The sequence below is a fragment of the Talpa europaea genome (genome assembly GCF_964194135.1).
Source record: "Talpa europaea genome assembly, chromosome: 16".
Lineage (NCBI taxonomy): Eukaryota > Metazoa > Chordata > Mammalia > Eulipotyphla > Talpidae > Talpa > Talpa europaea.
Window position 1 is genome coordinate 498,280 of NC_140084.1, and position 27,859 is coordinate 526,138.

A 27,859-nucleotide genomic window follows, 5' to 3' on the forward strand; every position below is an offset into this window, starting at 1 on the left:
CAGGCTCACCATGGGGACAGCCAGAGCTCCTGGCCAGACCCGGGGGTGCGCCTGCCGGCCAGCGGCTCAGCTCCGGTGCTCATACCTGGGCCACACCCGGGGGAAAGCCACAGGCCTCCTCCTAGGAAGCCCCGGGGCCCAGGCTTCCTCCTCCCGCTGACCCGGCCTCCTGCCCTACCTCCCCCACTTCCTGCTAACCCCGGCTAGATGGGCCCCCTCCCTCCCCGAGGCCAGGCCCCTGCCGGCCAGCGGCCACCCACGGCTTCTTGGATTCAAGCTGTATGCTTTTTGCTCTTTGGGCCTGTGGGCCCAGATGCCTGAGGTGGGGGGCAGCTGGGCAGTGGGGGGGCTGGGCAGGCTCACCAGGGTCAGTCCTGGGCCGGTCACTTGTCCTGCACGGAGGTGGGCAAGCGGCTGCTTTCCTCCCGTGCCTGTGCCCCTGCCCTGGCAGCTGGGCCTGGGGCACTGGGGACCAGAGGGGCCTCCGGCCTGTGCTGGCCATCTGGGGCTCGAGGGCAAGTCCAGGCCGGGGGTGAGCATGGGCGCCGCATCGTGCACCCTAAGGAGTGCTGCCCGGGAAGCCCCGCTGCTGCTGCTGCTGCTGCGGCCCCGGAGGCACTGCCTCCCGGAGACGGAGCCTGGAGCCTGGCCTGGAGCCGCCCTGGTGCCCGGGCCAGCGTCCGTGCAGCTGACGCTGGGCTGGGCTCGGCGAGGGCCCCCTGCTTCCCGTGGGCAGGTCCAGCCTGGCGGGGCCGTTTCTGGTTTGAGCTTCACACCCACTGGACACGCAGGCCCATCCCTGCCAGCAGCTGAAGCAAGTGCCCGAGTCCCGGTTGGGCAAGCCTGGAAAGGCTCTGCCAGAGGGCAGGAGGGTGTCGAGGGAGCGGTGCCTGGAGGCTTGCCGCTCTACCTGCACGTGCGCCCGCCTCACCTGGTCCCGCCCGGAGACACGCAGGAGGGGCGCAGACGCAGGAGAGGGGCGCAGACGCAGGGGGCGCTGGACATGGAGAGGGATGGACTCAAACACCAGGGCCTGGTGGAGCCGAGGCAGGCGAGACAGCGGGGCAGGGCGGCGAAAGGCGGGCACAGGGCCAGGGCCAAGGGCTCGTCCCTCCCGGTGCCGCTGCTCGCAGACCTGGGCACAAGTCACCACCCAAGCACGGCTCGGGAGGCGGCCTGCGGAGGGCTGCTCCAGACCCCAGCTCTCCCCCGGCCTCGGGAGACCCAGCAGCAGCTCCCCTCATCTTGGGCACGGTCCTCCCCCTTGGGCTCCAGGGCCCAGCAGCACCACTCCGGCCCCTCAGCCTGTCCTGGTGATGGCCCTGCCGCCAGCAGAATGACCGCTCCTGCCCTCCCCTGGCCGGCAGGGCTGCGTGGGGCCTGGCCACAAGCACTTCTGGAACTTACTCTTCAGGGACCGGCGGCGGTGCAGGGCCGGGCCTGGCCCTCTGGGCTGCTCCCGGGACTGCGAGGGGCTGGTGTCCGCTGCCTGGGCCCGTGGGGTCTGCCCGGCCGGCCGGTCCCTCCGAGCAGGTGTCCACGGGGCCGCCGCGCCAGCCGCGCCGCCCTCGGGGGGCCGGGTCCCAGGCAGGGCCCCTGTGCTGGCGGTGAGAGGAGGGGAGCCCCTTCAGCAGGCAGCTCGGGAACCTTCCAGGGTCCCCGAAGGACCCGGTGTCCTCGGCCACCACCGACCAGGCGTGCCCGCGGGTGACCCAGCCGCGCTGCCCTCGCCCGGGCCCAGGTCACGCAGACACCAGGCGAGACGGCTGCTTATCAAAATATTTTATTTTAGGAGACCCCTCAAAAAAGACCCTCCTCATGAGACAGACGCCCAAAGATACCCTTGGCCTTTTTTTTGGTCTTTTCTGTATTTTTTCATTTTAAATCAACTGAAACAATTTGATGCGTAAAATAAAAGATAAGAAACATCTCCCGATCAGACTTCGGTCAAGAATATATATCTGTTTTGATCCGGGGACAGCGAGGGCGGGAGGCTGCCTGGCTCGCGGGGCTCTGGGGGCGCGGGCGCGGGCGGGCGGGGACGGGGCGCGCGCTGGGGGGGCGTCGGGCGTCCTCGCGTCCCCGGGACTGCAGCGCGGGTCCGGTCCGGTCCGGTCGGGGAGGCTGGGATTCGGCATCGTCTTCACTACGTGTGGCTTCTTTTCCAGCTGAGAAACTTTTTTTTTCTTTTTTAATTTTTAAAAAGAATCACAGCCAACATGAGACATGAACTGCAAAATCCGAAATGGCTGCGCTTATCACCCTATTTATAAAAACACGCGAGTCTCTGCGGGGCGCGGCGGCTACACCTTCCCGGGGATCTTGGCCCGCTTGCGCGCGATGGCGTCCTCCACGGCCCGGAGCTGCTTCAGGAGCTCCTCGCGCCGCGACAGCGTGCTGGCCTTGCCCGGCTTGGCGCCGCTGGTGGCGGCCGAGCCGGCGTCCGGGGCCTTGCCGGGCACGCTGGTGACCTTGCTGGAGCTCCTGGACTGCGGGGACTGCTGGCGCTTCCTGTGGGGGTGGGGCTGTGAGGCGGAGGCCCAGGCGCAGCGGGGGGCCTGGACCCCCAGGAAGCGGCCCTGCTGCTCTGCGGGGAGGGGACCCGCGCGCGCCCTGGAGGCCCCCGGGGTGTGCGTGTGCTCTGGGCTGGCCCGCCTGCGCCTGCGCGGACGGTGGCGCCACCTGCGGCCCCTGCCCGGCGAGGACACTGGCCTGGCCTTTCCAAAGAAAACGCGCCCATGTGGGCTGCCCGGGGTATGGGGGGCACTCACCTGTCTGGGGGTGCCACAGCAGCCTTGGAATTCTGGCCTCTCTGCCGCTCTGGCTTCGGGGAGCCGAGCCTCCCGCTGGACTTCCGGTCCCGAGAACCTGGGCAAGGACAGCGGGGCGGATGCCGGCAGGCTGCCCGGGCAGGGACGGGGGGCCCTGGTGCCCCTAGGAGGGGCGGGCAGCGGCCTCTCCTGAGGGCCGGGAGAGTTGCCCTCTGCGTTTCCACGAGGTGCGTGTGGGGCAGCGCTGCGCGGCCCCGGGAGGGGCACCGGGTGCTCGCCAGCCACGCGCCAGGCCGGCATCAGGCCTCTGCTCGTGGAGGCGGCGGCTTCCAGCACCGGCGCGGCTGGCGCCTCCACCGGAGTGCCAGAGACCGGGGTGGGGGCGGGGAGGGTGTGTGGGGGGAAGGTGTCTGTTCCCCGCTGCCTCTCTGCCCCCCACAACTCCACTGGGAGGGCGCAGCCTCAGGAGAGCGCAGCCGCCGCTCAGCCGGGTGAGGTTTGCAAAATGAGGCCAAAGCAGCGCGGCGAGCGAGCGCGTGGGGCAGAACCAGCCACTTCCGACAGCGCCAGGTCACGCCGCAGCGGGTGTCGCTGCTGTTCGGAACTAAACACTCAGTTTTTAGCTTCACTCATTTCGGGTCACGGTCTATGACACGACCCCACGGTCAGAGCTCCCCGGGCCCAGCCCCGACCTCCGTCCTGCGGGGCCCGCGCTCCGAGGCCGGGCGCTCACCTCGCTCCGGGGACAGGTTGGCCCGCTTGGCCGGGGGAGGGCTCTGCCGGTCCTTGTCCGAGGGCTCATACCGCTTCCTGCCCCCCTTCTCGGCCGCCTGCAACAAGCGAGGGGTCAGCGGGGATGGGCCTGCGCCTCCGGCCACTGGGCAGGACACACAGGACAGGTGGCCGAATTGCACCTTCTCAGCTGGACCCACTCCCTCACCCCGCGCCCACATGGGAACCCCAGTTTCAAGGGGTCGCTGACTGGGGGGCTCCAGTCCTGTGGGGACCTGGCTTCCTCTGGGCTGGCGCAGGCTGCCCTGGAGATGGACCAGGGCTCAGGCCGGGCAGGGGTGCTGGCCGTGGGGAGCGACGGCGGCGCCCTGCCTCACCTTGTTCAACAGCGTCAACTTGATTTCCTTGTGGGCGACGAAGGTGCCCTGCGGGGGCTGCCCCGGGGCCGCCTGCTGGGGCGCCGAAGACTGCTGGGAGGCCTTCGTGCCCGCGGAAGGCTTCGAGGGTCTGGCCGCCTGTGCCGACGGGTCCCTTCTCCGCTTCTCCTCCCGGACGCCATCTTCTTTCTTAGATTTGCCTGCCAGGGGAATTCCCCGTCACAGACGCCATACCGTACCCCTGCTCTCACAAGCCTCTGGGGGCCCGGCCACTGCCTCCCCCCACGTCCCCGCTGCGCGCCCTCCTGCCACGAGGGGCACAGCCTCCCCAGCAGCCACTGCACCAGCACCCAGGGGCCCTTCACCTTTCTCCTTCTTGGTCTGGGCGGGGGTGGGGGAGCGTGAGCTGGCGGAGGACACGGGGCTGGCCAGGTCTGCGTACATGTCGTCCGAGTCCACGCTGTGCCCTGTGCTGCTGCTGGACGTGGCGCTGGACACGGAGGAAACGCTGCTCACACTCAGGGACCTGCACACACAGTGCGTTGGTGCCACGTGGCCCCAGAAGCAGTGGGCGGCCAGGCCCACCCTCCCCGGCTCTGACGTGGAAAGGCCCTGGGTCGTGTGAGGGGTCACCCTGTGCGGCCCCTGCAGTGAGAGACGGCCACACTGCTTGCTGGGAAGGGGCAGGTGACCGAGAGCGACCCGAGAGCTGGTGACCACAGCAGAGTCCCGGGTGAGGCCTCAAGCACCGCAAGCGCGTCTCACCTGCGGCCACCGGGAGCCAGGCCGAGACCTCGGGTCATCCGGAGCGGCCCGGGAGTGACTCCAGGCGGCCCCGCCCTGCCCGCACCGAGAGGACAGCCGGCTCCCGAGGGCGTCACCCAGGCACAGGCCGTGGGAAGGGGACTCAGTCCCGACTCAGCACCCAGGCCCAGGAGAAGGCCGGGCAGGGGGGCAGCCCCGCAGCCCGCCAGCAAGAGCAAGCCCGCCCCATGCGTCCTCCCACACCGGGCGGCAGGGACAGCAGCCTGTGGCGCTCGCGCCCGCTCCAGCTGGGTACTGGGTCTCCTCAGGGCGGTGCGGGGCCCCGTGGAGGGTGTGCCTGTCTGCCCCCACCGCGCTGGGACAGCGGCCCGCAGGCTGCTGAGGGGTGGTGCGCCCCGAGCCTGCGGGCCCTCTGCAGAGGGGGCGGGCCCAACAGGGAGGGACGGGCGAGCGGGAGAGGACAGCGACCTGGACCTGGAGCTGGAGCCGCTGTAGCTGCTGCCGCTGCCGCTGCCGCTGACAGTCCGCCTGCGAGCGAGAGAGAAGCGAGTCGGCCCTCAGGCCTCCGTGGCAGACACGGGCCGCGTCCCCTCAGAGGCAGGCTGGGCCCCGGCAGGACGGTGGCCTCGGCTGGCTTTGAAGTGTCACTTTTGCTCAGAATAAAACCCTGAGCCTCACTGGCGTCCCCGCACCAGGAGGCCCCTTTCCAGGGAAGACAGCGCCGCGTGTCTGTCGGCGAGCAGGTGGGAGGGGTCCTGCCTCCCCTTCGCTGTGAGGTGGGGAAGCGGAGGCCAGGCGAGGAGGATCAGCCACAGCCACACGGGTGGGGACAGAGGGCCTTGCCTGGAGAGCCCCCACCCTGCAGGTGCGATGTGGGACCCCAGAGCTGCCGAGCCCTGCGCTCACCTCCTGGGGGGGGTCCGGGCTTGCCGCTCCTTCCTCCTGGCTTCCCGGGGGTCTCCTGACTTGGTGGGCTCGGGGGCAGGAGCAGTGGTTTTCGGGGCCTGTGGGGGAACTGGAGGGGGAACTGGCTTCTTCACAGACTTCTCTCTGTGCGGGAGGAAGGTCCAGACGTGGCCCCTCAGGGCGCGGCTCTCATGAGGCCAGCCGCCTGCACACGCTTGAGCCCCGAGCCCGCCCCTGAAGCTACGCCCAGGCAGGCACGGGCACCCCCAGGGGCCCTTGAGCAGGGCAGCCAGGGGCTGCGCCCTCAGTGCGGACATGGCCAGGCAAGGCCGGACGTCCTGTCACAGTGGGCGGCAGCAGCAGCCGTGAACTCTAGGCTGCTCAGAAGCCCTGCCCGGCCGTGTCCTGCCCTGGCGGCACCAGGCCTTCCACCTCGTGAGGCACACACGCCCCCGCCCGCCGTCTCTGCCTGTGTGGGGCGTGGCCAGCGCGGCTCAGGACGAGCGCCGCGGTAGGGCTTCACCCCCATGGCAGGGCGGGGGCGGGCGTGGTCGCTGGGCGCAAGGACCGTGTGCCCCGGCCCGAGGTCCCTGGCTGGCGGCGCCAGGTCGCCTCACGAGGCAGGTGGGCGGGAGGGCCAAGGCCCACGTGTGGGGGGCCGCGGCCGCCTCTGGCTGGGTCTCCAGGCGGGGCGAGGGCATGCGCAGACACTCACCCCGCTTTACCAGGTGGTGGGGCCGGCTCCCCCTTGGCCCGGATGGCTGGTCTGTGCGGGGACGGGGTCGGGGACGGGGACGGGGACGAGGAGAAGGACCGGGACCTAGGAGGACACAACGTGAGGCCGGGCTCTGCGTCCACCAGTGCGGTCGGTGCCCACTGCGGCCAGTAGCAGCCGGCGCCCCTCCCGTGTGGGCCCGGGGGCAGCCCCCGCCCCTCCCCCAGCCCCGCACGCACCTGGAGCGGCTGCCCGAGAAGGAGCTGTGCCTGGAGGAGCGGCTGGAGTAGGAGCTGTAGGACGACGAGCGCGAGCGGGACCGGGACGAGCCCGAGCCGGAGTAGGACGAGGACCGGGACGACGACCTGGCGGGCGGGCGGGCGGGGCGGGTCTTCCTCCAGCACCCAGGGCCACGCGCGCCCAGCAGATGCCCGCCCAGGGCTAGGGCCCCCGGCCAGCACGCGCCACGAGCCGGGTCCCGCCATCCCACGTCCAAGGACCAGCCGAGCCGACGGGCGGCCCCTACCTGGAGGAATTGGAGGCAGAAGCCGAGGAGGCTGACGTCTTCCGACGCCTTCGCGCCCGGCTAGGGGAGACCGACACCCCCAGCTTCTTCTTGGGAGACTTGGACCGGCGCCATGGGTCCTTCCACTCATCCGCTCGCTTCACCTGCGGCCCCGCAGAGGCGGCCTCCTTCTTTGGTGGCTCAGCTTGACGGCTAAGATCACAGAGGAGTTAGCAGGGCGCGGCCTGCACCCGACGGCATGTGGGGTGCGGGGGGGCGGTTACGTCCAGGCGGCAGGTGGACAGCACGGGCCTTCTCAGGCCAGCTGTGTCCCTCCTGGCCTTCCCGGGAGCGGCTACTCAGGGAACCGTCGCCCTGGTTAGCAGGCTCAGGGCCCAGCGGCACACAGTGGAGACGCAGGAGCTAAAGGGAACTGAAACTTTGTTTTCAGACCACCAGGCATTCTGGAAGGCTCCATCTCCACCCTGCGCAGAGAGCTGGGTCAGATGCTGTCACAGGTGTGACAGCCGCGGTGTCAAGGAGGCAGCGGGCCGGCTGGCGGGGCCCACCTGCCGGGGGCTGTGAGCAGCATCCCGGGCCTGGGGCTGCTGTGGGGCAGGACAGGCGTGGGCAAGTCAGCCGCAGAGGACCAGGTCTAATCACCAAGTCTGGGTGGTGGGGCTGTGGCTGCCAGCAGTGCCTGGGGAGGCTCAGCACCAAGGAGGGGCACCCCACAGACACCCTACCACCCAAACACTCAACAGCGCACCCCAGCCCAGGGTCCCAGACCCTCACGTCGTACGCGCTGGGTGCTCGGATGCACATGTCCTCGTGGGCGTCGCTCTAGGGAAGGCCCGAGAAGCAGGAAGGGGTCAGAGGCATGGACACCCCAGGTGCTCGAGGCGTCTGCCACGCCCCTTGAAAGCAGCCCTGCTCCCCACGCGCCCACTTCACTCATGGCACTCTGGGCTTCTGCTCACGATGGAAACCCCCAAGAACCCCCCCAATCCTGGCACTGCACCGGCCCGCAGGAACGGCTCACTTCACACCACAGCCGGCGGTGCTCCAGCTGCCCTGCAGCCCCCGGGTCCTCCTGTGTCAGGCGGCGGTGCCATTTCCAGGGTCCGGGCCCTCCCTCGTGTGCAGCTCCCAGCTGAGCTGGGTGCGTGGTGTGGCACAGGAAGAGCGGCCTTGGCTCCCTGCCGGCCGCCGGGAGACTGTCCCCGGTCAGAGGCGTCCACGCTTCCTCTGCTGAGCTCGGCCCGTAGTCCACCGGCTGCATTCTGGAATCTCTCTGCAGGGAGGGCCACCTTCCAGCCCACACGGCCCTCCTGCGAGCGTCTGCCTGTGGAACTCTGGCCCTGAGCTCGGATGCTGCCCGCCCTGGGCAGACAGCTGCCCCCGCAGCGCCACTGGAGGAGAGCCCAGGCGTTCAACCACTGCCCGCTGGCGCTTTCAGCCCCGATCAATCGATCACCACCTGCCAAGTTTCGTGCCCCCTCCTTGCTGGGAATCCCACACCGAGAACGACATCCGACATTCACGATGACCCCAAGGACTCACAAAATTGAGACGCAAAATCCCTGTTCTCAGCCCTCAGCCAGAGCACGACCACGCGCTCACGCAGAGTCCCGGGCGGGGAGCAGGCGGCGCCCCCAGGCACCGCCCAGGAGTGCTCGTCCCTAGGCAGCAGGAAGCCGGCACCCGGCCACCAGGTTGGTCCTGAGTCACAGAGAGGCGGCCCTCCGAGGAGGAGAGGCAGGGCAGGCCCCGGCGTGGCTGGGCCAGCCCCTCTGGACGCAAACCTGGCGGCATTCGCGGGCCCCGTCCTGGCCACAGTGCGCAGCGGGGCCAGGGGCCGCCGGGAGGCCAGCGCCTCCCAGGAGACTCGTCGCCTCGCCAGGGTGACCCTCGCCTGGAGGGGAGTACGCCTTCCCGAGGGGCAGCCCTAAGTCTCGCTGTCCGTGTGCCCCCGCCCCGTGGCCTCCGCAGAGGGAGCTGGCCGGGACCCGGGGGGGGGGGTCCTGACTCGAATCAGCACCCCGCCATCCAGGCTCTCTCTGGCGACCCACCAGGACAAATGATCCAGGACTTCACACAGAATTTTTTTCAGACACATTTAAGTTTAAGAAGCGAGGCCAGCCAACGGACCAGCGCGTGGCACCACGCGCCTGTGCCAAGGCAGGCTCTGCGGCCGCCCGCCAGGGCCCCACGACGGCAGGGCTGGGAAAGGGGCCGCGCTGACAGCCTGCACCGGAGCCGGACAGCAGCCTGGAGAGGCTGCCTCCACCCCGGCGAGGGGGACCCTCGCGATCACTGACAGGCAGACCCCGCGGCGTCAGCGCCCAGTGAACGTCAAGTACAAAGGTCAGAGCAAGACAGGACGAAGGGGCCAGCTCGGCTCAGCTCGCCTGGGCCCATGCTTGGCCGAGAGTGGGGGCCAGGCATGACGCAGCGGCTGAGGATCTGGGAACTCCGACTTGAGCAGGGGCCAGGTCTGGGGTCAAAGATAAAGAGGGTGTAGGTCCCTGTGGAATGCGGGGGACACACCTCAACTTAGGACGCAGGAGGCGGGGACACCAGGGCATGGGGCTCACTGACTGAACCTGCGTGTTTCTAGAAACGCTCAGAGACCCCACAAGAGCTGCTCTTCTCTGCCCTCTGACCTTCTGGGAAGCTGTGGGAAACACTCAAATGACCCACCCTCAGCTGCCTCCCTAAACTGGAACAGAAACACTGCCCGGCTCAGGTGAGCCCCTCCCTGCCACAGGGCTGGTCCGCCCACTGCCCAGACCTCTGGCAGGAGGTCCCGCTGCCCGCCCCCCTCCCCTGCTACCATACCCCCTCCTGCCAAACCCCACCAGATCCAGTGCCTCCCCACCCCCACTCCCGGGGTGCGCACCTGACCATCACCCCTCCAAATGCGGGCTCATGGCAGTCCTGCGCCTCCCCCACCAAGCGCTGTTATCAGTCAGGAGCCCCAGCTGGACAGGGCCCCTTGTGGCCTTCAAGGCCTGCCAGTCCCTCCAGCCGGAAACAAGAGCACAGGCCAAGTGCAGTGCAGCCCCCCGTCCTCAGCTCTCAACTCTGCACGGAGCAGAACCCCAGCCAGAGTCGGAGTGGCCCCGGGGGCTGGCGCGGTCCGGCCTGCACCCTCAGCCACGTGGGCGGTGCTGGGAGGCCGGGGCAGGGCAGATACGCCGTCCTGGGGCTCGGGGAGCACAAGCCTGCAGGCTCTGAAAACATTTGAACTTAACCCCCAGCGGCAGAACCTGGGGCGCAGGCTAAGCACCAGCTGGGGTGGCCCTGCAAGGGTGTGGACACACCCAGGTCTCCAAGAACTCATCTGGAAGAGGCTCACTCAGGTGGCTGTGGAAAGGGCGACAGGGCTCCAGAAGGACGAGCCCCCCTGCCGGGAAGGGCTACCGGCCACCCCGGCCGCAGCCCTCATGGAGACAGGCGCGGGCGGCTGGGCCGACAGCCAGATGTAGGCGACGGCCCCAGGAGCGCCCTGACAGCGGCCTCGGCGCCAGCAGTGAGAGCTGCCCACGGGCTGGCATCACGGGAAAGGCGGTTCCCGAGGGGAGCTCCCCCGGTGATGGAGACACATCCTCCAGGCGGGAGCGCTGCTCTGCTCTGAGTCAGCCCGGACGCGGGGGAGGGAGCCCCAGCAGCAGAGTCACGAGGCAGACCCGGTGAGAAGTCCCCACGGAGGGACTTGCCGGCACCCTCGGGGAAGCAACAGGAGCGAGGTCAGTCCTGGGAAGAAGGGGTGGCCCCTCAGAGCTCAGCCCCACCCACACCCCATGCTGGCCATGTGGTGCCACAGACGACGCGGGCACCCACTCGGGGCGAGGCTCCCACGGGTGCTTTCTGGCGCAGTCGCGTCCATCTCCTGGGTGAGTGTGGAAGCCATTTAATTCCCACCCTGACAAGGAGCACGAGGAGCTAAGAGCTAAGAACGTGCTTCCGGCAAGAAGGGAGACGTAATTGTTCTCTCCTGAAGACGAGCCCCGGGCCTGCTGGTGGGAGGCCGAGGGGCAGGCGGCCCGGGCTGGCAAGGGAGCACTGACTGCGGGCGCAGGAGACACAGACTGGTCAGCGCATCCTGGGGACACTCAGAGCCCCAGGACACGTGACTTGCGCTGCTCTGAGAACGACCCTTTGCCCGACGCGGGAAAAGCTGGAGAGCGGGCCACGGCGCGGGCTGGCAGGGCCCTCCAGGTAGGCCCGCCGTCCACCTGGGACACACCCGGCTGGAGGGATGCGAGCGGCCGCTCCAGCAACCCTGCCCTCTCCTGTCCCGGGCAGCTGGCCCTGAGGGCAGGCGGGCGTCCGTGGGGCCGGGCTTTGTTTCCGCACGCTACGCTATCAGAGCCTTCTGCGCCCCCATCCAGGGGCGACTCTCTCTGACGAGGTCAGGGTGAGTGTCCTGGGCGCTGCTCACAGGGGGCGTCTGTGTCCCGGGCATCCCCACCAAGGCCGCCTGAAGGACCCAGTGCGCACCAGGACGCGCCCCTCTTCCAGCAGGGGAGGGCCTGCGCCCCACGGGAGGGACCAATAGCACAAGACACAGAAACGAGGCCTGCCTTTTAGCCGCCAAGACTGTTACAATGAATAAATTCAGTAAAATTGTGGGACCTGAAGTCCTCGGGCAAGAAACAGTGGCCTTTCTATAGGAGCCGCCGGGAGGAGGCAGGAGACGACCCCACCTACGGCAGAGCAACCCCGCAGGTGCCCAGGAACCCAGGCGAACATGGCCTGCACGCTGGAGAGCCGGGGCACCGAGGCAGAGTCGCAAAGGAGTGAGCCCCACCGCCCACCTGTGCTCCAAAAGGGCCAGTCTGGGGGATGCCCACGCACCCCGAGTATCTCCAGGCTCGAGGAAACGCCTACCAGACTCCAGCATTTTACAGAAATGGCAAAAATAACCTCAATATTCTTATGGAATCACAAAGGGCGCCAAAGAGCCAAAGACCCCTCAGAACAGAGCTGGGGCGCCAACTTCCTGGTGTCACCCCGGGTGGCAGAGCCACTGTCGGGGTCTTCGGGTCCTGGGGTGGGAGCTCATGTCCCAACAGCCCAAGGGCCATCTGGACACCAGCCGGTGCCATCAGGGACACAGATGCCGTGCCGGGCAAAGGAGGGCAGGGCTGGCCCGAGCGCCCGGTGGACGCGTTGGGTACAGATGCCGCTGGGTGGGAGCAGCTTCAAGCAGCCCCCGCCTGCGACACGAAGGCCCGGAGAGCACGTCCAGCGCAGAGCCAGCGCAGAGCGGCAGGGCGCTGCCGGGAGCAGGAGGGCCCTGGGCACGCCGAGACTGCGAGTGTGCAGGGGGTGTCTTAGTGGGGACGCGGGCATTTTAAAACTGTCGGTGACGGCACGGGTCAGCTGTCAGCGCACAGGCAGACACCGCCGAGCGTGGACGCTCCGGCCGGGCGGCGCGGGGCGACGGTCTGCACGCCGGAGCACGGGCGCAGCCTCCCCAGCTCCGGGTCCTCGCGGACCATCTGTCCTGCTCGAGGACTGAGCGTGTTTTGAAAAAGGGCGGGGCGGGGCGCTGCCCGCTGGGCTGTAGCACGGGGCGGGTCCTCGCTCTGCCCGCCAGCCCCCACGCTGGGCCCTGCACCCCCCACGCCAGGCCCTGCACCCCCAGCGGCGGGTCTGCGCACGGAGCACAGGCGTGACGCGAGCGCCGGGCGTCGCCGGCCGGGGGACATGCGGCTTCTCCGGCGCCGCGTCCCAGGGCCCTCCCCAGTCCCGGGCCTACCTGGGTGGCTGCGGGGAGCGGGGCTTCGGCTTCTCCTTCTCCTTGTCCCGCTCCTTGTCCCGGTCGCGGTCGCGGTGCTGTCTGTCCTTCTCGTCCCGCTTGGCGCGTTCTCTCTCCCACTCCTCCTTCCTGCGCTGCCGGTCCTTGTCCCGCTCGCGCTCACGCTCGCGCTCCCGCTCCCGCTGCCGGCGGTCCCGCTCCCGCTCACGCTCCCGCTCGCGCTCCCGCTCGCGCTGCCGGGTCTCCCGCTCGCGCTCCCGCTCCCGCTCCTTTGAGGGAGACACAGCGCGAGGCCTGAGCAGAGCCGCCGCAGGGCGCGGGGGAGCGGGCCTCATGCCCAGGTTTCCCTCAGACGTGGATTCGGCCCCAAAGGAGCGCAGCACAATCTAAGGGGGGGCGCACCCAGCCATGGACCCCAGGCCGCCCCCCAGCCATGTCAGGCGGAGCGGCCCTCGGGCAGGACGGAGGTCAGCAGACACCGAAGATGGCGCTGGGTAGTGTCTGGACAGACGGTGCCCCCGCAAGCCGGTTCACGCTCTCCCGAGCAGTCCTGAACCCCTTCTGAACCCCTGACCTGTTCCCAACCATTCGTCTGTTCCAAGGGTCAAAGCTAAACCAGAGTGAAGCCTGAGCCGCAGCCTGGCCTACCCTAGGCAGGGGAGGAGGACACAGGTGAAGGGGCTCCAGTGGGCACCCCACACCTTGGGGGGCTCCCGCCCAGGACCCAGCACCCACAGCCAAGCCCAGGAGGACTCTGCCCACAGGGGAGAGGGGCGGGACAGCCCCCGGACCCGGTGCACCACATGGTCACGCATGAAGTGACAGCTCCTTGCCCTGGCAACCGGGGACTTGCTTGGCTGCTTCTGATGTTTGTGAGCAACTGCTTTTCCCTAACGCCCCAGAGCCTGAGACGAGGGGCTCCGGATGGGAGGCACACACACTCCACACCGGGAACTCTCGCAAGGAACACCCAACGGGACAGTCGCCACTAGGCTGACGTGGCCTGGCTGGCGGCGCGGGGGCCTGGCCCGGCCAGTCAGGTGCACAGAAGAGGCCCTGGGGGGGAGGCGGTCGCCACGGAGCCCGGGAGGAGCGATGCCAGCCCCAGGGGGAGACGCACACCTCGCCAATGCCCACCGATCCCGAGTCGGGGGATGCGATGACCAAAGGCAGCCGCAGCGGGCAGAGACCACGGGGGGTGGGGCGCACCACTGGGCCGCCCGGTACTCACGCGGTAGCTGTGGTAGGGCTCGGCCTCGGTGTACTGCACCCGGAAGTTCTCGTACTGGCCGCCGCGCCAGAAGCGCTCGATCTCGTAGTCGTAGTAGGGGTCGGCGTACGGCTCCAGGCTGCGGAGAGCGGGCACGGGAGACAGCGTGACCGGGCGGCAGGCACACGGCACAGCCGCAGCACCGAGCCCCGCTCCGCACACGGAGGGCAGTGCCCGCGCCGGCTCGGGGCTGAACGGACATGGGAACTCAGCGGAGCCAGACCCAACGACGAAGCCACGGCCCACGCCTGCAGAGACCGGGGCGGCCCGGGACCCATTAAAGGCCCACGCCCATGAAAACGCTCGGGAAGATGGGCAGCGACGGCGTCCTCACGGGACACCCTGCCTGGCGCTTCAGAGCACGAGCTGGCCCTGTCTGTGAGGGGGTGACGAGGCACCTCCATGGGCCTGGGGGAGACAGCGGGGGGGCCGGGCAGAGCCAAGTCGGGCAGGAAGGCAGAGCAAGAAATCGACCCGTGGAGCAGACACTGGCCCAGGCCAGGAGGAGCTCCTGTGACAGCAGCAAAGAAGGAAAGACGCTGAGGACACGAGCAGGCAAATGTGTGGAATCCACCCGAGGACAACTTCGCGACACTCAGGAAGACACTGAAAGCATGACAGTGAGTGGGCCAGCACCCCTGCCTTCGGTCAGGCGAGCGGGCATCGCCCGGGAGCCTGCTCTCCCCCGTTCAGGCCCACCCTCGGCTGCCACCCCAGGGCCAGCGCCGGACATTAGGACGCCTGCGTGCCGCAAACCAAGCACTGGAGAGATGGCAGGGGCCTGCGGCCTGCTCATGGCGGACTTGTCATCACAGAGGGACGGCCAACCTGGCCCTGGGAGGAGGGGCGGAGCCCACCCTGCCCAGGAGCCACCCGCCCGGCTGCCCCAAACCCCAGGGGAGCAGGGAGGGAAGGCACCTTCGGCCAGGCAGGCCAGAAGGTGCTTGCCGGGATCTCCTGGCTCTGGACCAGCACTTCTTTGTGCCCGCGGCTCCAGAGGCTCAGCTCGGCCCACCCACGCGTGCCAGGAAACCCCTCCTTGACCTTCAAGCACCTGTCAGGACCCACGCGGCTGGCCTGACCCAACGACACACCCGTCCCCGCCCACAGCCGCCTCCCCCCTCGCAGCAGGGCCTCGTGGCTCAGGGGCCCCGAGTGGCACTGCCAGCTTGCACACAGGCTGCGTCCATGTGTTCTCAGGCCACCAGCACCTGGAGGAGAAAGCCGAGGGGCCCTGGAGGCACAGGCACTCCTGTATATCAGGACGCAAAACCACACCCTCCACCAAGCCAAGACCCTGGAAACATCTTCCAGAGCAGGCGTGAGGGCACGTGCTCCTGCAGAGAAGGCCAAAGTTTGGAGAAACTGGCTTAAAGTGAAAGTGGCCTCTGCTGCGGGGCGTCTTAGTCCAAGGACAGCTACTGGGGACAGCTGTGCTGTTCCCGCAGTGACCAGCCTGGAGGCCCAGCAGCCAGGTGGCAGCATTTGAGGGGCGCCAGCCGCGTAGACTGAGGCTGGCCGGAAGGAGGGCGCATTGCCAGCTGACAGAGCTGTGTTCCAAGAAGGTGCTGGGACCCTGCCCTGGCAGGTACGTCCTGGGGTGCCGGGTCTGGCCCATGCGCGCCTGTGTGACCAGGGGCACTGGGCATAGGCCAGCCTGTTTCCACACATGAGACCCACAAGGCAAAGGCACCTGAATGAGGGGCTCAGGTGGGGCAGGAAATTGCAAAACTAAGAGTTGGGGTGCATGTCTGGAAAAGCACTTTTTACAATTTGGTTTAATTGGGAAAAAACGGGTATCAGGAAGGCAGCGCTCCTGCCCCATCTCCACAGCCCACATCCCACCTGGAGCCCGCCTGGCTCCCCCCAGCTGGCCTTCACCCACAGCCGGCTCTCTGCAGCAGGGGTGGGGGGAGGGCTGCCTGGGCCTCCCACTCGGCCACAGCATCCTGATGGAACCAAGGCTCTGCCCCTATTCTTTGCGGAAGCGCTTGAGGAGTCGCAAACCGCCGACAGGGCCCACCCTGCTCTAAAGTGCACCCGATTCACCAGCTGTCCATGGTGAAGGTGGGGGGCCCACAGAACAGGGGTGGAGGCCCCACAGAACAGGGGTGGAGGTCTGCTGTGGGGGCTCACTGCTCTTGCCAGGCTGGTGGGCAGCAGTTGGCACCAGCGCCAGGCCCTCCCTCCCCAGAAGCCAACTCTGAGAAGACTCAGGTACAAAAAGAAAGTCAGAAGCGATCTGGGGGTGTCTCGCAGCAGGCAGAGCGGGCAGGCGCTGGCCAGGCATGCCCCTGCGCAGCCCTCAGCGCGGTCACCTGTGGGCGCTCTCGGGGCGGGGGGCAGGGCCTCCTTACGCTGTGTCTCTGACGTCCCTCGTGATGCGATAGTTCCAATCTCGGAAAATGTCATTTTCTTTGTCAAACTCCCGCTCGTCTTCACCGATGGTCACTGTGAACCTTTTCTCCTCAAAATCGGGCTCCTGTTCCTTTCGGATGGTTGCTTTTTTAAGAACCTACCGCGGCAAGGAGGAAGAAGTCAGGGTCAGGAGGAAACCTGCTGTGACGCGGAGGCCTCTGGGGTGGCCGGCGGCCGCACCCAACACCCAGGGCGGGCCACCGTGCAAAGGGTGCTCACGCAGCACGGAGCAGGTGACTGAGCCAGGCACGCCGACGACCCACCCCTGGACAGAGCCCGAGAGCCCCGCTATTCACTCAGCGAGGGCGGGGGAAGGCGGGCCTGCTCCTGGCCGCGGCGCCAGTGGGTGCTGCACCTGGCAGCTCATGGAAGAGGAGCTGGCCCGAGGCCAGGGGGCCCGGGCCGCTCTGGACGAGCCCTGTGAGCAGCGCCACGCAGCTCGCCTCGCTCTCGTAGGCCGGGCTCCAACCTGGGCCTCCCCAGCCTCCTGGGCCGGTCCAGGGCCAGCAGCATCTGTGAGCCGGTCAGCCCGGCTGCCGTGAGCCCAGCACACCCTCGCTGCGAGGCGTCCCCGCGCCCTGCTCTGCAGGGCCTCTTGGGCTCGCCAGGCCATTACCTCCTTCGCGTGCCGGAGTCCGCGTTCCCAGGCACTCTCTGTTGGGGGTTCTGGAGGGGGTGGAGGCAAAATTTCATCAACTACTGGCCCACCCTATTAAAAAACAAGAGGGAAAATGTTGAGAAAAAAACCAAACTTCAAATTCCATCAAGAAGTGGGGAGCAAAAACACCAGCTAAGACCGCAGTCAGCCGTACTGCCCGCTCTTGCCAAGACTCACTCGGCTGGACTCGGCTGCCCGAGTCCAGGGTTACCGCTACATGGAGACAGCGGAAGCATCTGGAAGGCGGCTCTGTGACTCTGAGTCTCAGAAACACCTTCCTCGTGAGGCAGCGAATCAGCGTTTAAGGCGGAGACTCACAACAGAGCTCAGCTGTCCCATCAGCAAGGAAAGGAAAGGCGTCACGCACCCAAGGGTTGGCAGGCATCAGTGGGTGAGGTCCGAGAGGCGGGGCACCGTTGGGCGGGAAAGGCTCGGCTTTGGTGATAAGGGAGTAGTTGCCCTTGTCGTTCACGCCAGGGTGTATAAACCTACAGTTCATTCCCCAGGTACAGTTCCCTACGGAAACAAAAGTCAGGTCAGAACGGGTCCGGGAGGTCAGCTCCGCCTGCTGCGCTGCAGCTGCCGCCTGGGGCCCTGCGGAGGAGGCCTGGACCTGAGGGGCAGACGGCGTGCTGGGGCCCCCAGACTGCAGGCCGCAGGCCTCGCCACCCCATCAGGGGACGAGCCTGAGCCTGGACCCAGGGCGGCTGCACAAGGTGCCCGGCGGGCTCCTCACGCCTGGGCTGCGCGGACCCGGCTCCGGACCCCAGGCCCTCGGCGGGGGACCCAGAGGCCAGCAGCACCCACAGCACTCCTGAGGGGGCACACGCGGCCCCTGCCCAGTCCACGGGACAACAGTGCCTGTCCCCACAGAAACACTCGGGGACGCTTAGCGCAGGGGCCGCGGGGCCGCAGGCGGCGGGGCCAGGCTGCACTCTGACTCGGGACACGCGCGCTGACGCCGAAAGGGAGCTCCTGCCAGGCCGCCCAGGGTGCACGTCCCCGCTCCGCGAACCTGCCTTTCTCCTGCCGAAATCCCCACCCGTTTCAAGATAATCCCGGGACTCGGAAGAGCGTGTTCAAGAGCAAGCGTAGACAAGTACGTTGGCAGAGGCTGATGCTCCACGAAAGACGCCAGCAAAGCCAGCTACTGGTCTTACCCGGGAGCACAAGCCCGGGGCCGTGAAGGCAGAGCGCTTCCCGGAGCGGGACAGGGGAAGCCGAGGCTCTGAACTAGAGGGCGCAACTTTGCTTAACCTTAATTTTCTTTTAAAGATTTATTTATCTATACAAGAGCTGGGGTACAGGCCAGAGGCGCGGGAGGGTGAGAGAATTCGCCAGAAACAGAGCGGGGAGCAGAAAAGGCAGTTGGACCGAAATGCACTGCTGAGGGGAGCAGCGGGCGAGGCAGGAGGGGTCTGCCGGGCCATGTGGGAATCTCCCTGCCCGGCAGGGAATCAAACCTTCACGGTGCAGCGCTTAACCTATTGCACCAGCCGGGAGGCCCTGAAACTTCATTTGAATTAAATTCACAGGCTCAAAAACAAATGAGGGATCAAAATCTAAACGCAGTAACCCCTTACACATATGGGCGTGTTCTGAGGCCCCCAGAGGACACCCCAGACACGGCAGCGTACAGTGCTCTGTCCACGGGGCGTGCGCCCCAGAGAGAAGGGAGGGGGCCAGGCGCCACGTGTGGGCCACGGGAAGGGGCTGGGCGCGGCCACCTCTCTCCAACGCAGGGTGTGCGTCTGGGCTGCAGGACGCTGCTCTGAGCAGCCCGGGCTTGAGCTGCACGGCCCTCTTCAAGGGGCACGGCCACCCACAGCCCCCATGGCCTCAGCTGCGCCACCCGGGGTGCGGAGGCCGGCCACAGGCCCTGGGGCTCCCACGGCCAGGCAGCATTCGGGGCATCTCGGAAGTGGCCACCCTAGGCCGACATCGGGGCGATGCAGTTAAAGACAGGGGAGTCAAAAGTCATTGCAGGGGGTCAGCACCCCTGAGCCCTGACTTGTTCAAAGGTCAGCTGTGGTTTTAGAAAACGCTTTCAACAGGCTGGCAAGAGGGTACGTTTCAGCCACCTTTTAGGGCGCTTCTCTCCCGGCACGGCACCCACACAAGCGTGACAGCAACTAAACAGAAACACGCAGCGTTCAGGAAAAAAACAAGCCTTTTAACACGCTGAGCCTTTAAGCCTGTGTTGAGAGCCGAGGGAACGGTCTGCGGCGTGAGCCGCATCTGTAGGGTGCAGCGGACTCGAGCCCGAGGGCCCGGCGAGACGCCGGCAAACGCCCGACCACGGGGCCCGGGGTGTAAGGCAGAGGCGCTGGAGGCCGTGCGCTGCCGCTCCTCCTCTGACCGCGGGCCCGTCCCCACACGTGGCTCGCGCTCCCGGCAAACAAGAGCTGGCCGTGGACGTGCGAGGGCCGGGACGTATTAGCGGGCAAGCCGCGGCTTTTCTGCGCCCTGCTTAAAACGGGAACACACAGCCGGACGGCGCGCGCACAAGCCCTGGCGCGCCTGTTCTTGCCGGGGCCACGCCACGGGCCCGTGGACAGAGAGGCCGCTGTCACGTCCACAGCTGGCGGAGGACAGCGGGGCGGCGGAGGGGACCGGGGAGAGGGCTGGGCGAGCCCGAGACGCTGTGGGACCCACTCCTTGCGTCGAACCGGGTCCTTGCCGGGGTCTGTCCTGACCCTTGGCCCGCGGCCAGCAGAGGCCCGGGGCGGTGCACACGCACGGAGAGACAGCCGCCAGCCGCCAGGCCGGGCGCAGGAGGGGCAGGGGAACCCCACCGTCTTCCGGAGAGCCAGGCAAGGACGCCGGACCTGCCGCCTGGGGAGAGCAGCCCCGTCTCCCGCCGTCCCGCCAGCACGCGTTCCTTTCCGCGACGGGAAAAGCAGCTGGTTTAAATCAAAGGAAAAAGTTCTCCAGGAAACGAAGCAAAAGCGAAGCCCCCAGTTACGAGAGAAGCCGGTGCTGACGGCCACGGCGCGTCGCTGGGCCACACGCGAGGGCCCGTCTCCAAAGGCGGCGTCACAGGAAAAGCGAGTGCGGCGCGGGAGGGCGCAGCCCGGGGGCCAGGTCCTGCCGCTCAGGATGGCCCGCACCAAGCTCTCCTTGCTGATCTGGGAGGACTCGTGCTTGGAGGGGAGCGCGTGGCTGACGGCCCCGCCTCCAGCACCCCCACCCGGTGCGGAGGAGACAGGTGGGGTCTCCCTGGAGGGGCAAGTCCTCCACTGGACAGGGTGACGGCTGCACATTTCGGCGAGTCGCCAGAAGGCACCAACGGTGCCCTGGGAGGGCGGGCTGGGTGGCACGGGCATTCCATCTTAGTAAAAACCTTTGAAGACTGGGAAGCAAGCTCAGGGGCTGCTCACGAGCGCTGCAGTCAGGCTGCTGGGGGTGGACACCAGGGCGTGAGGCTCGCAAGCCAGCCAAGGGCCTGGTGCGGGTGTGCTGCCAAGACACGCTCAGAAGCACCAGGAAACGTGTGGCCTCAGCAACCCCCTCGGATGTCTCGAGGACTCCCAGGGGCCACAGGCCACATTTTGAGACCCGCTGCTCGAAACACAAAAGACAGGGCAGGGACTCAGACATGGGCAGCAGGCGCGCCTCCCGCAAAGGCCAGGCACACGCAGGCGTCCCAGGCGTCAGGGGCCGTCCTGGAGAAGGAGCCTGGCGGGGGCGGGTGCGGAAGGGCAGTGCGGGGGAAACAGGGGGGCTCTGGACACGCACAGAACGCCCTTGGGATGCAGCCGCCCCACCGCCACGTGTACCCAAAAGAACTGAGAGCGGGTCTCGAGTCACACAGCGGCCCACGCAGTGCCGTGCGCCGTCCGGGAAGGCAAGCCGGGCACGCAGTGGGCAGGGCAGCGGCGCCCCCCAGTGACGACTGGCCGGCCTTGAGGAAGGAGGCAGCATGATGCCTGCCAGGCACGGGCAGACTGAGGACGGCTTCAGAGCGCGCGTGCACTGCTCCTCACCCCCAAGGCTCCTGGGGGTCCGCCCCAAGACACAGGAGGTAGGATGGGGGATGCCAGCACTGGGGGGCGGTCAGGGAGTCTGGGCAATGGGGGCAATGAGTTGGGCAACTGGCTGGGTGCTGCTCGACAGAGGGGCAAGCCAGGAGCCCAGAGAAAACTGCTAAGCCCTGCGGACAGACTGTCATGACGGCCCCGCCTCGAGGCACACGTGTGCTGTGAGCGAGGTGCTAGTGTTGCCCCCACTCACATGTGCTCCTCGCACACTTTGGCGCCCAAGTGTCCATCTGGGCAATCACGTGGCCAATCTATAGATCACAACCTTGTTTTTGCGTACAAGAGCTGGGCTGCAGGCCAGAGGTGCGAGGATAAGAAGAGTCACCAGAGACAGCGGGGAACAGAACAGGCGGACTGACTGAAATCCACGGCAGAGGGGAGCAGCGGGAAGAGGAGAGGTCTGCTGCGCCCTGTGGGGAGCTCCCTGGCCGGGTCGCACTCAGGCTGCGGCAGTGACAGCCCGAGACTCCGCCCCCAGGCCACGGGAGGCCCCCAGGGCACGGCTTGAATACAAATCACTGGCAAACTTCAAAAAAAAGGTCTTTGGATTAAGACATCACCCTCACTGCATCAACACCCACACCCACATTTAAAGCGTGCACCCCACGCGCTCCAGCACAGGCAGAGTGGGGCAGCCTCTGCCAGCGCCCAGCTCCTGCCCCCGGAGGAGACCTGCTCTCACTGCCCCGGCCCAGCCCTGCCGCGGCGGTGACTGGGCTGCTGCCCGGCGCCGGCGTCTCCTGCTCGACACGCGGGGCCCAGGTTCACCCACGGGCCACGCTGCTCGGCTTTGCCTGGACGGGCCCTTCCCCAGTCGCCGGACACCGCCGGTTGCCCTCGCTGACATGCTCTCGTATCTCCCGGGCAAGTGCCCGCGGCTACAGGGTCCGCCTGGCCCTCGGCCGCGAGGAGCGGCCTCTCCTCCCCAGCGGCACCCGAGGGCCCCCTCTCCACACCCTCGCTACACACAACACGCTTCCCTCCGTTTCTGAAGTAATTCCTCTTGCTACTGCAACAACTTGATTTGATTGAACTCAGCTCACAAACTGCAGGTGAGCAAGAAGTACACCCCGAAAATGGCTCACAACTAAGGAGAAACGGGAGGCAGGAGCTGCACCACAGGAGACCTGCCGTTTCCTTCTGGAAGGCGCCGCAACACTCAGCGGGCGAGGCCGCCGGCGGGTATGAGGGCACTTCACGACCCAAAACAAGTCACAGGTCATGCCAGTCAGGGGCGAGAAGCCCGCCCGTCGCCAGCCCCAGACACAGCGGCAGGGATGGCATGGAGCGGCCCCCTGAAGCCCCCGCCGAGGACTTGGCCTGGTCGGGTGTCCGGTGACATGGCGGGGAGGGCGTCCCCCGATGTGCGGCCTACCGTCCCGCTACACCACAGCTCGTGCGCTGCTGAGGCTCGACTCTGGAAGCCATTCCAGTGGGCCGGGGCCCAGGCCGGGCTGACCCAGCGCTGGCGGGCAGTGCCAGCCACAACAGCGGCACTCACACCGCGCCCGCACACAGTCTCCTTCCTGTCACCTAGAAAGCGCCTTATTCTCATGTCTCACAGAAGAGAGGCCCTCGTGTAAGTTTCTGGAAATTCCCGCAGCTTTCAAAGAAAAAGCTTCCCGAGCCTGGGCCTGCATCTCTGGCTCTCGGGTGCTGGGTGGCTCCTCGCGGCACTGGGCGGGCCACCGTCTGTCAGTCTGACAAGCACGAGGCGCCCGTTCCCGCACCCCCTCGCCACCAGGCCGCCCAGGCCCCAGAGCCCGGGCTGTTCAAGGGCTCCTGGAAGAGCTGGGCCCGCCCCGCCCGGAGCCACCCGCCTCCTGCCATCCTCGGGTCCCGTGCCCTCACCAAGTGCCTCAAAGTGCGAGGGTGCCCTCTGCCTCAGAGCCGCCCCTTCCTGCTGGCCCCACAGCACTGCTCTGGCCCCAGGCCAGCTCTGGCCTCCAGCGCAGGGGGCCTCTGAGGCACTAGAGAGAGTGAACGGTGCGTGTTGTACCTTTAACCTGGCCTCTGAAGGGGATGGAATTTGGTATTGGTGGAAGCAGAGTGGACAATGGTGTCACAACGCCTGGAAGAGAAGTACAGGAAGCTCTAGTGAGCTTTAGGCGGAGCACGCAGGCGGCTCAGCCAGCAGTCGGGGGGCAGAGGACGTTCAGGAGAAATCCTCTCCCTGCCTCTCCACGGAAACCTCCACCACCACAGCGCGTCTAGACCACGCTGCAGCCGGGACACTCAGCCCTGGCCCGACAGCAGAGGACCGTCCTCAGACCACCAAGTCCCTCGCCGCCAGTGGCCCAGCCCCTCAGCTCATGCGCCCTTCAGGAGGGCCTCCCTCTGCGGGCCAGAAACCTGCTCCGGGGAAGGACATGCTCTGATCGTCTTGAAGAACGTGGCCTTTTCCTTACGGGGGCAAAGGTCAAAGCCAGCACCTGGAGCATCTGGCCTTCTAGGAAGGGCCAGTGAGAGGAACCAACGACGGCCTCGGCCTCCACGTCACCGCCCTGTTGTGAGGGCCTGGGAGGGTGGGCTGGCGCCCGCAGCCAAGCACCAGTGCGGTGGCAGGAAGATGAAAGCACCTCCCGTCTCACACTGCCGCCACTGCCGCGCGGTCGGCCCCAGGACAAGCCCTGCAGACGCCAGGGGTGGAGCCAGGCCAGGCCCGTGGCGGGCCACGCAAAGGCCCCTCACTCAGACAATTACCTTTCATGAAGAAGCGGCAGGTGGGACGAGGCCTCACCTTCCTGTCACTGGGGTCCTTCACTTCACCCTCCTCCAGATCGTCATCCTGAAACAGAGGGAGCAAGTGAGGGGGCGTGACCACGCTCGGCTCTGCCCGGGAAGGACCCTCCACGGCCCGGGCCACAGCTCCTCCCCCAGGGCCAGGGCACTCAGCTCGGCCAGGGCGTGGGTTCCGCATCCCCAGCATCTCGGGGCATGTCAGGACTTTCGACAAAACGCCAGGCTTGCACCCTCACAGCCCGGGTGCACCCGGCGCCTCACAGGACAGCAGTCACCTCCAAGACGCAGGCCTGGAGGTGACGGAAGCCGCCATAGGGCCCCAGAGTGCGCAGGTCTCTGCCCTGGCGCAGCCCCCTGGACCACTCTATTGGGGAGCTCAGCCAGGCAGTCTGAGGGGCTGCGAGGAGACGGCATAGCTCCGCCAGGCACTGCCGCCCTGCGGGCTGGGGTGGCAGGGTGCTCCCGTCCAGCGTGGCTGGCGGCCATCCGACCTCCTCTCGGCGCCTGAGTGGGTCACAACCCCAAGTGCAGCGGGCCCCACGGAGAGAAAGCCCGAGGGCAGGAGCAGCCCCGGAGCCCCTGGAGAGACCGTGGTCCAGGTGTGCAGGAGCCGGGGGTCTGGCCAGAGCAGCCACCGGGCCTGCAAGAGTATTGTGAAGGGGCGGCCACGGGACGGCAGCTTCCGGCGGTCAAGTCCTGAGAACCAGGAGACCCAGCAGGGAAGGGTCAGAGCCCCGCAGAGGGCAGAGGCCGCCGGACTGAGACGGGAGGATGCAGGTCTGGGTCCCCTGTGGGCCGCACAAGCCGAGGCCGACCCCCAGCCATGGGCTGGAACACGCGAGACAGTCAGCACAGGTTTCCACGCCACCCGGGGCTTCCAGGGGAGCCAGCCAGCCGGGCAGCAGGGCTTCCGGGCAGCCCGGCGCGACCCACCTCCCCTCTGGGGCGACGCCGGGAAGTCCCTGGGCCCAGCCCCGCAGGACGGCTGGGCCTCCCTGAACACCTCCTCGGCAGCGGAAGGGAGAGCCCGCAACTGGTCCGACGGGAGACGGCCCGCCCAGGGCCCCCTGCGGCAGGCGCCCCCCATTCCCTGGAGGCGGGGAATATTTCCTAACGCCGAGAAACTCCCCACTGTATCTGCTGCCCTAATCTGAGGCAAACTGGCAAACTCCAGTCTCGCAGCCTCTCTCCCTCCGCCCGCCCCTCGGACGGGGCCCTTCCCACGGTGCCCGGGGGAGCGGATGGCGACGCCCGAGCCCCGCAGGGCAAGGTTCCGACAGGCCCTTCCAGAGGAGCGCGCGCCGGGCAAGGCTGGCAACTCGGGACGCCACCTCCTGCCCCAAGGAGCGAGAAGACAAAAGAGCCAACGCTCTGGGCGCGGGGCCCCCGGCCCACGGCGGCCACCGTCAAGGACGGAGCGGGCCGCCCCCTCCTGGTGGCCCCTGCAGCCTCCGAGCCCGCACGCCGCGGCGCGGGGCGCTCACCAGCGGTTCTCTCGAGGGCCCCAGGGCCAGGCCGTGCCGCGCCGGACCCCCTTGCAGACCACGGGGAGCTCCCTCGCGGGGTCACCTCCACAGGCCCCACCACTGCCGCCGCCAGCGACTCCTCTGCCGCTGAGGGACAAGCCCCGAGGGGCGGGCGGGCGGCCCAAGGTGGGAGCTCCGGCGCGGCCTGCTCAGGGCACACGCCGGGAGGCGACGCGGCCGGGCCCCTCAGAGGGACACCCGGGGACACGCTGCGTCCGAGCGTCACTGACTGGCCGGTGCTCAGGCCCGTGCCCGTGGACAGGCCATGCCCGGGGCAGGCGGGCTCGGTGGTCCTGGAGGCAGACTCCCGAGCCCCGCCGCTCCCCGGGTGCTGCCCCGCCCACGCCCCCGGGGCCACCCCCCCCCCACTCACGTCGATCTCCCCGTCGTCAATTTCCCCGTCGTCGTCCTCCCGCTTCCTCTCCCTGCCCGCCTCCGGGGGCTCCTGGTCCTCTCCACTGGGGGCAGCCGCCGGGCCCCCAGCACCTGCAGCACCTTCTCCCCGGTCCTCCTCGTCCTCGGGCCCGGCCTTCTCAGCTTCGTCCTCCTGCGCGGCGGACGCTGGCTCCTCGGGCACCTCCTCGTCGTAGTCCAGCTCGTGCTCGTCCAGCTCCCTGGTGACCGAGGAGGCCTCGTCCCGCAGGTCACTGGTGCGGTCCTCCTCCCCCGGGGCCCCCTCCTCCGCGCGCGGGGGGCTGGCCGGGCCCCGACCCAGCCCCGGGGCCTCCGAGTCCTGGTCCTGGTCCTCCCCGTCCGAGCGGCCCTCCTCCTGCTGCTGGCTCAGCCCCGGGCCGGCACTCTCGTCGCCCTCCGCGCCCTCCCCATCCTGCTCCGAGCCGCTCTCCCTCAGAACGTCGTCGTCCGAGAGCCCCTGCTGCTCCTCCTCTGCGTCCTCTGGAGAGCGAGGGTCCCGTCCGGGGCTCTCCGCCACCTCCATCGGTGCCCAGTTCTGCAGGAGAAAGGACACAGACACGCGGCCGTCAGAGAGTGAATCTGAACACACCCTTGCCTGGGCGCCCGGCTGGCCCTGAGGCGACCCCGCCTGCCCCCCCACACCCCAGACCCGCTTGGCAGCTGGCCACTGTGGGGACAGCCACGTGCGGTCACAGCGGAATGGGGTGGGAAGCTGACCCCTCGGAGTCACCCCATCTCCTGAAGAGTCTGCAGAAGCCGGGGCCTCTTGGCACACCCTGGTCACAGGCTGTCTCCTGCCCCCGAACGCACCTCTCCAAGGGCGGTCCCGACTGCCTCTCCACAACCGGCGGGGGGTGGGGGGGTGGGGTGGGGTGGGGTGGGGTGGTGTATCTAACCATGCAGAGCGTGGGGCTCCCACTGCCACAGGCACAAGGGGGTCCTGCCATTCCCTTGGGCCCACTGACACGCACGGGGCACGGCGAGATTGCTCAGGCAGGACCCTGACCCATTTCAGGGGTGTGGAGGCAGGCGGCGGCGTTGGAGAAGGTCTCACCACTGTTCTCAGAACCCAGAGCGGACGGCCAAGCGGGGAAGCGCTACGGAGCTCGGCATCTGGTGAGGCCCACGCCCCACTCGGGGCGGGAGGCGGGTCGTGGGGAGTCAGCGAGAGGGCCGGGCGGCGCTCCACAGGGTATTTAAAACCCTGCCTGGCGCGTCCTCGGGTGCGCTCGTGCGCAGGTGCTGCTGGAGGTGCTCACACGACGCAGGCTGGAAACTGGAACCATGACGGGCGTCTGACCCGCAGCCCAAACATCCGCCGCGGTGGGACTGCTCACCAAGCACGCGGGGGGGGGGGGGGGGGGGGCAGATCGCCTACAAGTAGTCAGCTCGCCAGCGAACGGCTGGCACGGCAGAAACCCACAAGGCGGCCGATCAGAGCCGTCAAGCAGACAGCCCCGGGAGCGAGAGCGCGCCACTCCTCAGCCTCTGCCCACATCACCCAAGGCAGGACCGTTAGAGCCACGCTTAAAAGTCAGTCCGAGCGTGGACGCACGCTGGGAACACTGTGCCCCGCGGCCTGGCCCCCTGGGCACGATGGGGTGGGGGAGGCTCCGGGCCAGAGCGCTGCTACGGCCCTGGACAGAGTGAGGGGCAGGTTTGGCCACAAGTCAGGGGCGGCGGCGCACCTTCCCTAGGAATCAACACCACGGCTGGCACTGGCTCTGCTGGTGCCTGCGGCTCCAGCTGCACACGAAGCCCTCGCCACCCACCACCAGGGCCCCCTCACTTCCCTAGGCAAAGGCTAGGGATCCCTCCATGTTACAGGCTGAGGTCAGTTCGGAAACAAAGTTACCTCTTGAATGGAAAGACTGTTATCCACCATGCGCCTCTCTCCACCCCGCTTCCAGCAACTCCTGGGGGCTGCCTGGCAACAAACTATCTCTCTGCTGCACAAACTACCTGCAGGCCAGCTCCCCGGGGCCATTCTCACTCTCCTTTCTCTGTGATAAGATCGGTATCTTTTGGCACATCTGAGGTTCAGTCCTTCCGTAAGAAACGGAAGAAAAGTCGCACCACCTAGCCTCAAACATGAGAACCAGCGCAAGGAGCAGGCAGGGGATGCGCTCAGGGCTGGTGCAGGTTCGCACATGGCCGGGAGCTGAGCAAGCAACAGGGCTCGGTCCACGCCCGGGGCCAGGCTCAGGGGGTTTCTGGTCCTGCGGGGCGGTGGGGGGGGGGGGGCGCACG

At 67.8% G+C, this 27,859-nt stretch overlaps 1 protein-coding gene across 3 annotated transcripts; it reads right to left on the bottom strand.

Moving 5' to 3' along the window:
* Window positions 1–2,303: 2,303 nt before the first annotated feature.
* On the bottom strand, window positions 2,304–26,132 carry ZC3H18 (zinc finger CCCH-type containing 18; the record flags this gene model as incomplete). Of its 3 annotated transcripts, XM_084257309.1 has the most annotated exons (18): window positions 2,304–2,511; window positions 2,772–2,868; window positions 3,505–3,601; window positions 3,881–4,080; window positions 4,246–4,406; window positions 5,114–5,173; window positions 5,552–5,695; window positions 6,267–6,371; window positions 6,506–6,631; window positions 6,793–6,984; window positions 12,542–12,810; window positions 13,773–13,890; window positions 16,169–16,326; window positions 16,846–16,938; window positions 17,255–17,403; window positions 22,927–22,998; window positions 23,631–23,715; window positions 25,569–26,132. In XM_084257309.1, 18 exons carry the CDS (start codon window positions 26,130–26,132, stop codon window positions 2,304–2,306), a joined length of 2,898 nt encoding a protein of 965 aa, XP_084113435.1. The 3 variants fall into 3 exon arrangements, with proteins under 3 accessions (XP_084113435.1, XP_084113437.1, XP_084113436.1); XM_084257311.1 differs by lacking the exon at window positions 22,927–22,998; XM_084257310.1 differs by lacking the exon at window positions 5,114–5,173.
* Window positions 26,133–27,859: the final 1,727 nt, after the last annotated feature.